The sequence below is a fragment of the Haliaeetus albicilla genome, chromosome 11 (genome assembly GCF_947461875.1).
Source record: "Haliaeetus albicilla chromosome 11, bHalAlb1.1, whole genome shotgun sequence".
NCBI lineage: Eukaryota > Metazoa > Chordata > Aves > Accipitriformes > Accipitridae > Haliaeetus > Haliaeetus albicilla.
Window position 1 is genome coordinate 5481082 of NC_091493.1, and position 16193 is coordinate 5497274.

At 41.6% G+C, this 16193-nt stretch overlaps 1 protein-coding gene across 2 annotated transcripts in view; it reads right to left on the bottom strand.

Annotated features, from left to right (window-relative positions):
• PRKG1 (protein kinase cGMP-dependent 1) overlaps positions 1–16193 on the bottom strand; it is a 521708-nt gene that overhangs the window by 122009 nt on the left and 383506 nt on the right. For both annotated transcript variants that reach the window (XM_069795904.1, XM_069795903.1), the window contains exons 6-7: positions 6179–6256; positions 1025–1119 (exon numbers count right to left, since the gene is read on the bottom strand). In XM_069795904.1, the coding sequence (XP_069652005.1) occupies positions 1025–1119; positions 6179–6256 (173 nt within the window). The remainder of the gene's footprint in view (positions 1–1024; positions 1120–6178; positions 6257–16193) is intronic.

Here is a 16193-nt window from a genome sequence, read left to right on the forward strand (position 1 = left end):
TGCCACGATATATTTGGTGTTGTTTTAAAAACATACCAGCTCTAAGAGTCAAGTTTCTGTGAGGGTCTAAACAAATAAAGAAAAAAGTGTTTCTATTTTATGTGTTTGTGGGGGAAATTTAAAATTATAGTCCACCTCCATCTTAGTATTAAAAAAGTAACCAAAATAAGGACATTTATTTAATAACCATATTATTTTATAATTAATGTATAGATTTGCAGCAGCAAGACTCAAGTTTTGTGCTGGATACATCTCCCTGGCTGCCAAGAAATGACACAAAATTTGGCCTTCAAATGTTCTGCTGCCTTCTTTTTGGAAGAAGGCTGATTTAGGAGGGATTGAACACGGTACCACAGCATCAAAGAGAAGCCCAATAGCTCTTATGCACAGATAAATACCCAGGATGGGATGAGTGTTTGTCCATTAAGATGAATGGGTGCCCCAGATTCCTGACTAAAGCACGTTTTACTATTCCGATTCTTATTCCACCCTATGGAAATAAAGCATATTTTTATAATAATCGCTTGTTGAATATGTGATTACAGTTTCTCTTCTTTTAGTTCATCCCCAAAGAAAAACAGGTCACTCACACACAATTCTCCAAAATCATATATACATAGTAAGACAATTTAAAAACCACCACCACTGCCCTGCCTTCAGCCGTCTACTCCATCAAGACCACAATTATGCTCTTACCATACATGAAAAATACTCCAGAGTTGCAAAATGTCAAGCATTTTGACCTTCAAATGCGTAGTCAGGGAAGATAGTGCAAAGATAAACTATTTTCTGATGTCTACAAACACAGGAAGACCTACATTTGGCCACTCAGCTGCAGAACAAACCATGTTTCCCCATTCAGGTGCAGCCTCCCTGCAACATGCCGACACCAAGTGACAATGCCCAACTCCAAAAGCATAAACCCACTCCCAAACTCTTTCCAAATTGCAACAGCCCTCTGAAGGCTGCAAAAGCCCTTGAAAAATTATCTCAATGTAAGAGCTACATCATAAGGGGCACTTACCCTTGAAGGGCTTTTTCTCCAAACCAATCTCCCTTCCCTAGAGTACGGAGAAAGACCGGATCTTCACTGGGGGAGTCTTCACGAGTAACGTTCACCTGTTGAAAAGCCAAAACACCCCAGCATTTAGAAAACTTTTAATTAACACATAAAACCCGTTTGTTCAGAGAGGGGTTCCTCATCTCCCTAATCTCTCAGGAAAAACTCCAGTCCGTATCTCCTCTGGGAACCACGTAATTCTCCAGAGTCCTGCACTCTTCCCTCAGCATCACCAACAAACCATCCAAGAAAATGAGCATTTATTTTCCACTAAGGTACCTACTACTCTTGCAAAAATACAATACTTGTGGTTTTTTGAAGGTTTTAACTAAACATGGAGTTGGCTGCACAAGCACAGTCATTGCCCATACAGAGTCAGCAGCAGAAATAGGTTCCAAATATTTTCTGTGTATTAGACAGACACATGGCACAGGCTTCTGTCAGCTTTGTTCCGCATGATTCCTTGCATTGCTAAGTTCACTTAAGGGAAAGGAATAACAAAAATAATCTACATTTAGACACAATTGAAATGAAACAGTTTGGAGCATTATAGGAGGAAAGATGCCACCTCCCCTTTTTACTATCTCTCAAATTCAGGGAGGGGATAACTAGCTGGAGCAAAAATCAAGTATTTTCACTGAAGTTTAAAGGAAAATACCATCTTATTTTTAATTTTTTTTTATTTCTGCAGTGATAGAGAAAAGCAATTACTGCTGATGGAAAGCAGACTTTCTACCCACTGTAAAACCATGGGTAGTATAACCTAGTGTAAGCCTAAGTTGAAGAAGCTGGCACTGCAATAACAGGAAGATGACTCCACATCTGTGAGTGATGATTTCCTATCACCAGGGCACCCTGTTTATTTTCTGAAACTATTTCAGAAGAAAAATAGTAATTGATCATCTGAACACCCTTGGCACTGGTTTCCTGTGCCAGTATGGGATATAAATCCCAGCTGCCATGTAATGACAAAGCCCATGACATCCCTCTGGGTGCTGAGGATGGCATGACATACCAAGGATGCAAAGAGCTCCATGAAAGATGAATGTTCTTGAAGTAATGGCCCTCTGTGAGAAATATTTCTTCCTTTTCAGCTGTTATCAGAGGTAACTCATACCTCTTACAGTATGAGAAGGCAGGTGAAATACAAACCCCTGCTAGCAGCGCATGGTGGGGATCACCTCTCCCAACGTTAACCACCTATAAATCTAGTTGTCCAAACTCTGTCTATGGTCAGTGGAGAGGGCCAGGCATTTCCAGAGCTTGAGTTGTCCAAAATTTAATTGGGATGAGCAACTCTCTGGAGGTACCTTGCTTGCATACACCAGAAAAATCTCTCATCTGCTTCTCCTTTTCCGGCAGTTTAGCTTTAATCAGAGTTTTTGCATATGCAAATGCACAAAGCCAAAACCTGGGACATCAGACATATCCTTTTGGATTTAGAGACATTGTAGTTGTAATTTCACTACTCAATTTACGGTTGTGGCCCACACCTTCTCCCATCTCTTTTATGGATGGTAAACCCAGTGGGTTTGAGGCATTAATGAGCGCTCAGTCTACATCACGCTACATTTAACATCTGCAGTGACTCACCGAAGATCAGATGAGGGTAGGGAACGCGTAATGGATAAGCCAGGAACATTCGTAGCTGATGAAAAAAAACTTGGGCAAACAAAAGGAACTTTAATGTAGGTTTAAGCTCTTTCTCCGTGACCTCCACTCATCCTAAGCAATGAGTGCTAAGGGATTATGGAAACGTGATTTCTATATGGTTCAAAGCGATGAGCCATTTGAATAGCCACGGAACCAATGAAGAACCGACATTAAATTGGTGCCACGCCATGGCTTTTAAAGGGAAAACGGTGCACAATGGCACAGCATGGCCCATGCTGCCTCCAGGTAAAGGCAAGGTACAGAGCAAGCATGGAGCAGCAGCACTTAGCAAGCAGAAGGGACCGAGCTGTTTTCATCTGATGTATTATTCAACAGATTTCTGCATGCAGGGTGTTTTGAACACACTTCTGATTTCTATTCACTTGGACTAGAGGAAATACGCTAAAATAAATGAACTAAATGAGCTCAGGAGTGGGATCAAGTGCAGCGGATGTTGCTGATGGAGAAAAAGGGAAAAAGGATTCTGCTCCTAAAAGAGCTATACATGGAGAATGGGCTGAAAGAAAACGCAAGTCTTTCTAAGCATTTCTGAGAGAAGTGCTGGGCTCAGAAGTGTAAAAAATCTTCTCTGTTCACTTGACTGTCACTACAGACACTCTGACATAAAAGGCAAGGCAGAGTTTTTATGAGTAGCTCTCGCTGGTAACGCTCATGCAATGCTGCTGAACGCAGAAAGTACATGTGAGGTCCCAGGTACGTGAGCTGCAGCCAGCATCTTTTCTGGCTTATTAAGCTGCCTGGGTCGGGTTTTAGCATGTGACATGGCACATTATGTGCCCCTGCTTCAGAACGTCCCAAGCAGCATACAGTGATTTGTTAATTCTATATTTCATTGCTATTTATTCCATATTTCACTGGTGAGGCTTTATTTCTCCTATCCTGGGCTGCATCCTTAGCATGGGTTAGTTATTACATCCATTGTGTAGCTCTTCTGTCCCAATACAGGCGTTAAAATTAAATGCTATCAGTCACTGATACCTCTTTTGCAAATCAGTAAGCTTGGAAGAGAAAACTGGGCAGAATTTAACCATCCCTGTGGAAAATCCGGTCAAAACATGAGGATCCAGCTGAGGGTCTGGGAATTTCTCAGCAAGCCTATGTGCGTTGTTTTATTTTAGCTACCTTTTTCTGGCCACCAGCTGTCGTAGTAAGATAAAGTAGCAAAGCCCAGGGATAAAGCCAAGGAGGATCTCAAGCAGGACTACAGGGCTCTGGGGCAATGGCCAAGGGCATGGGTGGTTTTCTCCTCCATCATGCAGGTGAGGTGTAAGGGCTTGAGGAGGTGCAGGTCAACAACTGATTGCCCAGCTGGTGTCAACAACAGAGATTTGGTTTTCACAACCAAGGGACTCTCTTTGGAGATTGAGGACTGCTAGGAAGAGATGGGTTACACCTGAACAAGTGGGGCAAAAGCATCGTTGCCAACAGGCTGCTCAACTTGGCAAGGAGGTCTTCAAACACTCAACAAGGGAAGAAGGCACACACTCCCATTATTTTTGCCCATTAAAAAAGGGAAAAAAAAAATATTTGAAGCATGCATCATGGTTGTCCTTATTCTGGGAGAAGAGGAAATCTCACTTCTGAGAGGAGAGAAGCAAAAAGGCATGAGGGAATACCACCAAACTTGGATTTCTGCAGTCTGTGATTGTCTTCATTTCAGAAGCTTGAGGTTCAACAAGGCCAAGTGCCAGGTCCTGCACTTCGGTCACAGGAACCCGATGCAGCGCTACAGGCTTGGGGAAGAGTGGCTGGAAAGCTGCCCGGCAGAGAAAGATCTGGGGGTGCTGGTTGACAGCGGCTGAATATGAGCCAGCAGTGTGCCCAGACGGCCAAGAAGGCCAACGGCATCCTGGCCTGTATCAGAAATAGCGTGGCCAGCAGGAGCAGGGAGGTGATTGTCCCCCTGTACTTGGCACTGGTGAGGCCGCACCTCGAGTCCTGTGTTCAGTTTTGGGCCCATCGCTACAGGAAAGACATGGAGGTGCTGGAGCGTGTCCAGAGAAGGGCAACCAAGTTGGTGAGGGGCCTGGAGCACAAGTCTTATGAGGAGCCGCTGAGGGAACTGGGGTTGTTTAGTCTGGAGAAGAGGAGGCTGAGGGGAGACCTTATCGCTCTCTACAACTACCTGAAGGGGGGTTGCAGTGAGGTGGGTGCTGGTCTCTTCTGTCAGGTGGCTGGAGATAGGACGAGAGGAAATGGCCTCAACTTGCATCAGGGGAGGTTTAGATTGGATATTAGGAAAAAATTCTTTACTGAAAGGGTTGTCAGGTATTGGAACAGGCTGCCCGGGGAAGTCGTTGAGTCACCATCCCCGGAGGTATGCAAAAAGTGCGTAGACAAGGCACTTCAGAACATGGTTTAGTGGCCACGGCTGATGGTTGAACTCGATGATCTTGAAGGTCTTTTCCAACCTAAATGATTCTATTATTCTGTGATTCTTGTCCATGACTATCTTATTCATCTGAAAAAGATCATTTTTTTCCTCCGATGAAGATTGGCTCCTGGAGATAGAGTAGAAGATGACGGTGAAAATCTAGTTTTAGTACCCAAGAGCCGACAGCTGCCTTGGGAGAGAACCCAACGGCGTGTACAACACCCATGCTCTTCCTCTATGGATGCCATGGGGTTTTTGCTACCCTTAATTATGCACGGCCAGCATTAATATGTGCCTTGGTGCAAACATCAGATCCAGGAACCAGGAGGCTGTGGTTGGCCTACCTCCAAGCATATTTATCCATTTATGTTTATTTTCACTGTATTGCATCTCATCTGCAGTGGGAAATCACTGTGTGCTCCCTTGAATATCTCCATCCTGCTATGTGGAAAGAAGCCAAGTGTTTCTCAAGTGTAATAGTATTAGGCCAGCTAAAAAAATAATAAAAAAAAATTGAATGGAAGGAAAAACCTTGTTCTATAAAATCCCATCAGGATTTTATGGGAAAAGAGGTCAAAAAGCATATTTTCCTTGTGAGCAGTGGAACAGAAACTTGGACCTTTTTTCTTCCCCAAGGAGAGAGCTCAGACTTCTCTGGCTTCCTGTTATTTAATTTGGAGAAGCTGAGAAGTGATAGCCATGGGAATGAAGTCTGGAAATCAGCCCTGTAAGAGGGATACTTAGCAAAGAAAATGTTGAGTATTGTAGGGTATAATGTTAAAAAAAATAATTGAGCTTTTTGGTCATTTACTGAGAGACCCGACAACTGTTTTCAACCCCAAAGTGTTCACTGTGAGCACGTGTGTAAAACAGCATGAGATCTATTTTTTCCCCTTCAGGCCACTCTTCCCTACTGATACAGCGCCAAGAAGTTTAATTAAATGTCAAGTGCTGCAACATTTGTGCCACGGGAAGGGGAGAGAGAAAGTGCTGGCTGGCACTGAATTTTCAGAGCTCGTCATCACCATCGTTGCCATCACCCCACTCGCCTTTGAAGGGTGTCAACTTACCTTTCCTTTGCTGATTATAAAGAAAGTGTCCCCTCGAGCACCTTGTCGTATAATATACTCTCCACTTTCATAGTGCGTCTGTAAGAAAAAAAATAAAAATTAAGATGAACAAACAGAATCAGAGACTGTTATTCAGCAGATAGTTTGGCAGTTTTGCAAGATAACGCTTATGGAAACATAATCCTGGACCAATTTTATCCCAGTCTGACATTGGCCGTGATTTAAAAATTGTCCTGTGTAGAGGAATATAATAATTAAAATGGAACCGTTTATGGCTTGCCCATTTTTCTTCTTACTGTGCTAGTGCCAGTTTTTGCCCAGATGAATTACCCTCACAGCCTAAATCCATTTATACTAAGTAAACCAGACAGAGGAATTTTCAACGGAGAATATGGTACATGAACTAAACTGCAATAGTATGTCCATTGTAAAAATAGTTCTTTTCCTTTTTTTTCTTTTTTTTTTTGGTTTTAGTATTTTTCCAGCTTTGCTAGCAAGGGCTTTATTCAACAAATAATTTTTGCTCTTCTCCTGTTATTATAGTAGTTTAATCCATCCTTTTTGCCTCATTCTGTGGAATATTCCTTGCTAAATTGTGTCACAGCTTATCAATGCTTGCATCTAAACTTACTAGGATAGCTTCATCCCCTGTATTACCCCATCAAAATCAATATGCATTTATACATCACCAAAAAAAAAAAAAGCCAATATTTTCTAAATAAAGACTTTACATTCATATTTAGCTCGCCCAAACCCTGGCATGTTCTTCAGAGATGCTCTGCCCCCTGCAAATTCAACAAACATCAGCTCAATAGCAAGCGGAGGCAGGGGAATGCTAAGAGCTTCACACCCAACATCTCTACCCACGTCTCCTACTGGACAAATGACTGCTGGGTTTTTTTAATCAAGCCCCCGCAGAGAGCTGCAGGTGTCCGGTCCGCTGTGCCCCAGCACCAATTTGTACAAAACCTCCCCCAAAATACGCTGTGCTCTGGCTTGGGTGTTGTTTGAAGCCACACTAAAGCACAAAGCCCCACAAAAGACGGCCAGATCTTTTAATCCCAAAGTATGTATAAACAACAGCAAGGATGGGTTTGAGCTAAGAGAGAGGAATTAATCAGAACCCTACATTTTGGATAAGCTTGAGATGTTTTCTGTCAAGGGTATTTTACTGACCTGTGTTTGTTTATTTATCTCTACAGTCAACTTTTTTGGTGCCACTTACAAACTGGTAACAGAATCCAACATGAAAATAAATAGGTAAAGGGTCATGTAAATGTGTCTGAGAAAAACAACTCCTTGGTTTGGGAGCACTGGGCATATGGGGATATTAATGAAAAGTAATTGTCGTAGAAAAAAGAAAATATATCTAAGGGAACTATGATACAGAATTAATTAGGTTAGTTCTTTAAAGTACATATAGTTAGGCAGTGGGTGCTTATGCCACCCTCAAAAAAATTCTGGGTAAATCAAATCAGAAAGTCAAAGCAGTATGTTAGTAATTAATACTCTTCAGACTCTCCAGAAGATTAATAAATTAAAAAATACAGTTCTCTATCAGAATCACAAATACTGAATATTATCATGTCAGTTTTCAGAAAAGGGACCAGGGAAGGTGGGTCAGGAAGACTAATTTGTGGGTTGCCCAGATCCTGAACGGGCTCTGATGGAACTAAAAACTGCAGCATTTTTCCTATTTCTACGTGCCAGAGTGGGAAAAGGGAAAAAACCCTGGAGGAGACCATGGACACAAAGTCACAGAGTTTTTCTTCTTACATAGGGTGTTTCTGGACAGTAGATTTTGAGGACGCACATTTTGAGCACCCAGGTTGAGACTCCTTGAACGGGCCTGATTTTGTAAGGTGTTGGGATCATACCCACTGAGGTGGAATCTTGTAGGCACCCAAAAATGTAATGATTGAACATACTGGTCAACAGGTTTCCAATTTTAGTACAGGCAAGCTATATTCATTAGACATATTAAACTGCTACTGCTTTTATGACTTTTGTGCAATTTTCAGCTGATACTGCCTTAGAGCTGACTCTCAACTTCTGGCCAAATAACACACTCAGCACGGCAAAACCTTCTTCCTAAAAGGCCCTTTCTTGGTCTTAGTCACCAGCTACAACTGCACCAACAACCTAGCACCGAGACTCAGTCCTGCTGCCGTATCTGATTCCCACCCATGAGTCCTCCCAACCATTGCCCACCCATGAGTGCTCCCAACCTTCCAACCCAGGATTCTACTCAAGGAAAGGAAGGAGAACAAATCTGAGCTTTGAAAGATTTTGAAGGGGCCTCTTACTTTAGCATCTCTTGTCTACTGTAATTTTTCTTTTCCTGGGCTCTAATCTCATTCAAAATACTGCAAGTCCCTCTTCCAACATCCAAATTATATTCCTCTAGTCCTTGCTGGAGTGCCCAATCGCACAGAGCTTTCATTTCACTTGACCTCCTCCTCATCGGCACCTCTCTCCATGCCCTTCCTGCGGTCCACATCTTCATCTTTATGTATTTCAGCCCATTTCTTTCACAGCTAATTCCACTTGGCCTCACCACAATTCTTCTTGCTTGAATCAACCTGTCCTTCCCCATTCTCTAACAACACTCTTCCTCTTAAATCCTCCTTTTCTAACACAAATCAACTCATCTGTGTGCTTTGCCCTTCTAACCAAATTATTTCTGTCTGTTTAGACTGAAAGCACTGTGCAAAGCAGGCAAAGCACGTAAGTGCTCACTTAGGACATATGCAAATAAAAATAATAAAAAAAAAAAATAAAATAAAAACAAGCCTCTTGCTTTTAGCCAGCCACGTATAAGGTAGCAATACCTTCTCAGGTACATACGGTGCCATTATACAAAGTCATCTGAAGAAGCGCTTTGGCAAATGTTGCACATATTCATGATATAGCTGATTTGTATTTTAGCAACACAAGCATGGTTTCATCTAGAGAAAACCAGTCCAAGAACAATAGAAGGAAAATCAAGAATTCCTACAGCTTTGCAATGGTGTGGTGGCACATGCAAAGGAATACTATTTGAATTAAAATCACAAAAAAGAAAAGCAGTAAAGCCAGCGGGTTCAGTGTGTCTTTACTAGCTTTAGAATGACCTCACTGCTGCTTCTGGACTTGCATTTGCAAGATTCAATTCAATGGCTGAGCTCTAGCGAGCTGTTGGAAGCCAGACTCTCTTGAAGGGGATCCTTCTGATGGAGAGAACAACAATTTATTGGCATCTTCTTAAATTCTAGCTTCAAAGCCCTGTTTATTCTGGTCAAAGAATTTCCAGAGTGCCTTTAAAATAGGTAACAAATATTTCTATCCCACCTGTGCAGTCACAAATGAATAAAAAAAATTATGCAACTAGTGTAACAACCCAGATTTGGGCTTAGAACATGGATCTTTTTGGTTTTAGACTTTTCTCCCAAGAGAAAGGGACTCTGGACAGAATACTGTATTTTCAGAGGCAATACCAAAGTTCAGTGATGAAAGCTAATTTAATATCTCAGACAGATTTCACTGAAACCTAAGCATCACATAGGTTTTTGAGCATACTTCTTAAGACACAGCTCCTTCAGGCCACAAGAAAATTAAAGCAAAACACAGAAATTAATTCCTAGCCAGAAGAGTTGACCAGAGTACCTTAACTATTCTTACATTTTCTTCTCCTCAGCAGAAAACCGGAGCTGAAATCCAGCATAAAAATGAAACCGAGAAAACCCAAATAGAAACGTGGGCTGCAGAAATACAGCTGTACAACCTGCCAAGGTCGAGATAACCAGGCAGCAAAGCTAATAGTTATAAGGGTCTTGTGTGTGCAGGTGGAAAAAAAAAGGTTATAACTAAGGCATCGAGGTCCCAGTTTGGCATCAAAGTCTGAGAAAGTCGGCAGTCAAAAAACCAGCAGTGTTAAAGCCGAGAAATTACTGCTGGGAACACTCATATACCAGCAAGCCACAAATGTGTATTTCAAGAGCTTTGGCAAATGGGGATAAAGGCTCAGCTTCGATGAATTATAAATGTTACAAAATTTAGAGGATTTGTCATGCTAACTAGACTGTTGTTTTATAAAGTAACACCGGGCCCTTAAGGTACTTCTCTATGGAGTGAAAGCTGCTTTATCACCTCTTGAATAACCCCCCAGTCCCCTAGTACCCCATTTTCCTATATAAAAAAAATACCAGTCTAAACCAGTAAGGGGTTGCATCCTTAGCGATGCAGGGATGTCCATGGGGATGCAGAGTGCATGCCAGGCTTGCGACCCAAACACGTGTTTATCAGAGGACAGTTAACTGCTCCAATAAGAGGTTTCTTCCTAAGAAAATAAGGGATAAAATAAAAATAAGGGATTAAAAAAAAAAAAGTGTCTTGTTTTTTCTTCTTTTTTGGCACATGCAAAACTTCCAAAATTAAAGATTGAAGGTTTCCTTAAAAAGAATTAATTCTTCCATTAATATTCATGGATCTGATTTCAGTATCTGTCCTGTACATAGCTTAACCCCTATAAGCATTTAAATACTTGTAAAATAAAGGCTCCAATTCTTTCCAGTGAAGCTTAACTCTGAACTCAAAGCCACACCATTATATTTACAGAAAGAATGTGTCAGGCAGGAAAAAAAAATACAAACAAGGGAAAGCTCTAATTAGCTTTCTCAGGGAAAGAAGAACAGGTCCTTAACCAAAATGTTTTAATAGGAAACAAACCCGAAATATGTATAAGCAAGAGGAAGTCATGTACATATTAGATAAACTCAAATTTCCCTTAAATTTACTTCATCAATGCCAAGGCAAGCCCAACAGGAGGAAGGAAAACAAAAAAATAATTAGACAGCCAGCCCAATTAGTATTTCGAAGTCCCTGGAGCATTTCTCAACTGCTGTAAGCCTGCAGAGTGTCAGCGGAGCATTTCCAGCACCTCAGACCAGTCCAGCCTCTGAACCCTCAACCTTTATTTCTCTGTAACTCCTTTTTTTTTTCCCCTTGCAAATTCTGCATAATGCCAACTTGTTAACTCTCGGATCCTTGCCTCAGACAACTGCCAGCTTCTGGTCTATTGTACAGTGTCAAATAAGAGTTTTCAGGATCAGGAGCACCCTTATTTTTAACAATACCTGGGATATTTTTTTTCAAATATTTTTTGTGATTAACACAAAATTAAGGAGCTGAACTAATAGTTGTTGTTGTGTTTTTTTTTTTTAAATGTAACTGGTTTGTTACAAACTAATACAGCATACTAGAAAACTTTTGGAACAAGCAGAGCTGTGTAATCATCTGTTTTCCTTTATAATCCTCATTTTCTCACTAAGAACTCAAAGGGATCACATTGAGTTCAACTAAATAACATTGGAAAGGGCTAGCTCTCACCTGTGAGAGCTACAGCCCATCCAGGCAACTCTTTCCCTTCATGTTTCTATATCAAATAACATCATGTAACATTAGGAAGGCTGGAGAGAATGGGTTTAAATAGCATTTTTGATAGATTAGGGGGTCAAAACATGGCATTTGAAATGAATGCAACTCTAAAGAGATTTAAAACAATTTCTAAAGAGATTTAAAACAATTTCTAGGCTAGATCTGTGAAACTAGCATGAAGGTTTCTGGCCATCGACAAGCCAAGAGCCATCCCAGTGACACCAGTGACTTGTCTGGGCTCCTGGTGCAGCCCTGTTTTAGGAAGCAGCGACGGGAAGAGGCTGTCAGGTCTCATTTCTGACTTACCTCCAACCCAAGATCTCCAAAATGAGCCATTTATGATACGTGGTCGCTGGCTCTGCTTCCCTGCGTGGCTGGCCAGGTAGATCAGCAGAAAATAAAGTATTACTCCCAAAGCATGGGAGACCCACACAATCTCTCAGCCACTTTCAAACATGAAGTAAAATATATCAACTTAGATCACTATGGATTGATAAGTACTGCAGCCTCCCCCCCACATAAACCAACACCTTGATTTAAAAGCAATTCAGACAATGCAGACAGAATAGAAGCCTTGAATTTATCTTGATTTTAGGAAGAGCAAGAACTTCAACATCTGAACTGGGATCAGGTAGTGAACACTGCATCTTGCTCCCATCCTTAAGCTCTCCATTGCCATCAACTTTACCATCATCTTCAAGTACTTCAGGTTTTAATACTTAGGGCGAAAGCCTAAGCACGTCTAGAATATAGCTGGAAGTAGAAAGACATACTAAATTTACACTACTGGAGTAAAACAACAGAAATCAGATTTCTTAGGAAAATGTTACTCAAGTATAAATGAAAGCTGTTTGGCGGGTCCAAACTAGATGTAGATATAATGAATATCCAATGTACATTGAGCATACTGAAATCTAGGTATCAAACAGTCAGAGCCCTTTATTAACTGTTACCGTCCCACCAAACTATCAATTCCCCTTAGAAAAAATATAAAATTGAAATTAAGTTGTTTAAAAAAACCAAACCAAACCCTAAACAAGGCCAGTTTCAATGCAACACCACAGCCAGATTTTAATCCAATGCTGTACTGCTCTGTGTCTAAATGGCCTTCAGGTGTTTAGGTTAAAATCAATGTCAGCATACAGAGAAGCTTAAATCTTTCACAAAGTATCTTTTCCAACCTAAATTAAGACAAGTCCTGGAAGCTCTTCCTCCCTTTGAAGTCCTCCTACGTGGCTCATCAGCACAACAAATGCCTCTCTCCTGGAGATCCCCATGTTGCCTGGTAATAGCAGCTTCTATAAAAAACCTTTTTTCCCCCTTTCTTCTATTGCCAATTTTACTTAAAGCTAAGAAAAAATCCTAGTGCCAAGGGGAAAAAAATGTATACTCAGTGGGTTTGATAGGGTAAGACACTGATAAGCCTCCCTGATGTGCTCAACATACCCTACAGAAGAACTAGCAGAGGCGCAGAGCACCCCATGATCGAGTCAGATTATGCTCTAAAAAAAATCAAATATCCTGCTTTATGAAGTCCTCCGTCCCGTGTAGAATGCCAATGTGCTGCCCCAGCCTTGAGTGGAGAAACACCCCATGTAATTAAAGCTCTCTTAAGAAGTAATTGGATTTTTACGAGACCAATCTTGCGTTGAATATTGACAAAATTAGAAACAGTGAGGCATCAGCTGCAACAACAAATTTTGATGATAACTGCTTTTTCAAGTCACTGTGCTCCCCAACACCAAAACTGCAAGTCCTCACCAACCCAAACCCCCCACTTGATAAAAGACCAAATGAATGGGCTTGTCTGAGCACACGTACAAACCCGATCAGGTGCTCTCAGCGATCACCCAATACCATCCGTCTCAGAAAAGTTGTGTGCAATTAATTTCCACCACTAGCCATTACACAAGTGTAGCACCACACACTGCATTTGCTTTCTCCTTCTTTTTTTCTTTGTTTGCAATGGTGACATCATGGCTAGAAGGAGGTGCGGGTGTCCGAAATCTGAATTTCTGTACCTCATCCTTCCCAGAGAGGTTTCCATCACAACCCTCCATTGTGCACAGAAAGGACTCACAGCTCATAAACTCACAGTATTGCACTAACGGGAGGAAAAACCAGCTTTCTTACTTCCCAGCGCTATACCCAAAAAGCCAACTCTTTGTTTAGTGGGAACAACCAAAGCAGAGCAGCTCCGATGGACACCCCTGCAAGGGTGGCCAGATGCACGCACAAGAGCTGGGCACTGTGCAGGACCTAGACTTGTGCCACCATCATCTGTGCCAACCACAAGAGCTTCAGATGCCTTGCCCCACTTTCAGCACTCTTCACGTGCCACCACATTGTGACAAAGTCCTCCTCCACAGCACTCTAAGGCACACCTTGCCCACCACAGAGAAAACCGGAGCTTTGCAACTTCAGACGCCCACGTTTGGGTGAAGGCTTTGGTCCACCAACCTTTCTTTGTCAGTAGCCAACTTCACCTGGAGCTTCTGCTCCCGACCACCATCAAAGACTGAGAAGTTTTTAAAGCCTGACCAAGTGTTGACACAGGTTTCATGGAGAAACCTTGATGCTGGAGACAAACCCAATGGTTAAACTTCAGAAAACCTCATTTTTCCTCCAGCTGGACGCCTTTGACTGCTGTGTTTATACTGAGAACATTTGGAAAAGGGTGGAAAATAGACTGTGTGTTTGGAGCGCTACGTAACCCACGTCAGCTGTGGCACCAAGAGGCCAAAACCCTGCCAAAGGTCATGTCAGGGGAGCAGAAACACAAAGGTGTCTTTGAAATGAGGACTTTTACTCCCTGCAGCCAGGTTTGCAGCACATAAACCACTGAGGGCAATACAGGTTTGATGACAGAGCTCAATGTATAATCCATCTCCCCCAAGGTGTTTGTTTGGTTTTTTTTTTTTTAAAAATACATCTAAACATGTTATTTTGCTGGTGGTTTAAAAACCATCAGCAAAACTCTAAACATAAGCAGCCTTCAAAATACTTTTGTTTCTCTTCTGGACTTTCTGCCTTAAACTTTTTTTCAAGTCTGAAATGACAATAGCAATGCTAACAAAATAGAATTTTTTTTAAAAAAAAATTAGTTTGAAAAACGCTGCAAACCCAAGCAAGTTAATGTTGGTCTTCTGTATTGAATTCCTTAGGAATCATAAAACTTTGTTTCCTTGGTTTTACTATGTATGTGTCACACTCCCATGAATTATCTAAAAATGCTTCTCCTTGAAACAGCCGAAGGGCAAAATTATCACACTGTGGTCCTCCCCTTATTTATCCTGTGAATCAAAGCGCAGCAGATGGGTCTGATTTTTGACGCTCAAGATGTCTCAATACCCCTCCAAACAGCAGCTTAATTAAAGTTAAGCAAGTGGGAAATTACAATGAGAAAGACGCACAGTTGATGGGAAGCGAGGGTTAACTCGTGCCTTTTAATTCAACATCATTACGGAGGACAGGGTTGGGAAAGCAGATGAGGAAGGATAAACCCAACAGACAGGGAATGCTGTGGAGCAGCTTGTCCCATGTCCGCCTGCCACCATATGTTGGGAGATGAGGAAGCGCAGACTGGCCCATTTTTGGGTCTCACAGCAGGAATTAGTACATTATTAGCACACCTCCATCATCCCAAATGGTTGTGAACTTGAGCTGGAAACCTGTGGATGACTCTACGGCAACCTGGGGTTGCAAACCCTGATCTTCAGATTCACCTGGCTCCAACTGAGCTGCAGTCTTCTGCAGGAGATTTTTCTTTTTCTCACTCATGGATTACAAACTTACTCTTCCTTCTTAAAAAACAAGCTCTTTGAATTCAAACTAGGTATTTGAATATATATTTTAAATTCAAAGCTGTTTTGTAATAGTTACAGGAGACTGTCGCCTTGGTAAAGCCTTGCGGTGAACATTTTGTACTGCACTCGTTCACTGTGGCTTCTTAATGGACTGTGACAGCAATGAGAAAACAACATGCTCCTGGGCACATTTTGGATAGTCTGGGTGTCTCCTCTAATTGTGGTGTCTTCTGCAGTTTACAGGTCGCTTCTGAGTCCCACAAAAGCATCCCCTGAACAGTAATAGTCTTAATGCACCTAAAGGGACTATTTGCGTGTGGATGCTCCGGTCCAGCATATGGAGTAACACAAATCACTCTAAACAGGGGGTTTATCTGTCCTCGACTGAGGTTGTCTTTGCATGCTCATGAGAAAGTAGTTAAGAATCTGATAATAAAACAAGCTACAGATCAAACAAGGAGCAACTGGTATACTAAGAAATGCCTTTTCCTTAGACTAAAAAAAAAAGTTGGTGGCATACCTCCTAATATCAAGATACAATATGTGCTTCTGAGAAGTTGGTCACATTGATTGCTCCAGCTGAGAGGAATATAACAGGATGTATGGTAGCAAAGAGGTATATATTCAATAATTATTTCATTGGAGCAAAAGCAAGTACAGCCTACACCTACTCCACTGGCTACAAAACAAAATGAATATAACAGCAGTCCTACAACAGACCACTGCTGGTTCTGAAATGTAAAAATGCGGTAAGTGTTCCTAATTTGAAGTTCTTTGGTTAAATGATTGCTTTA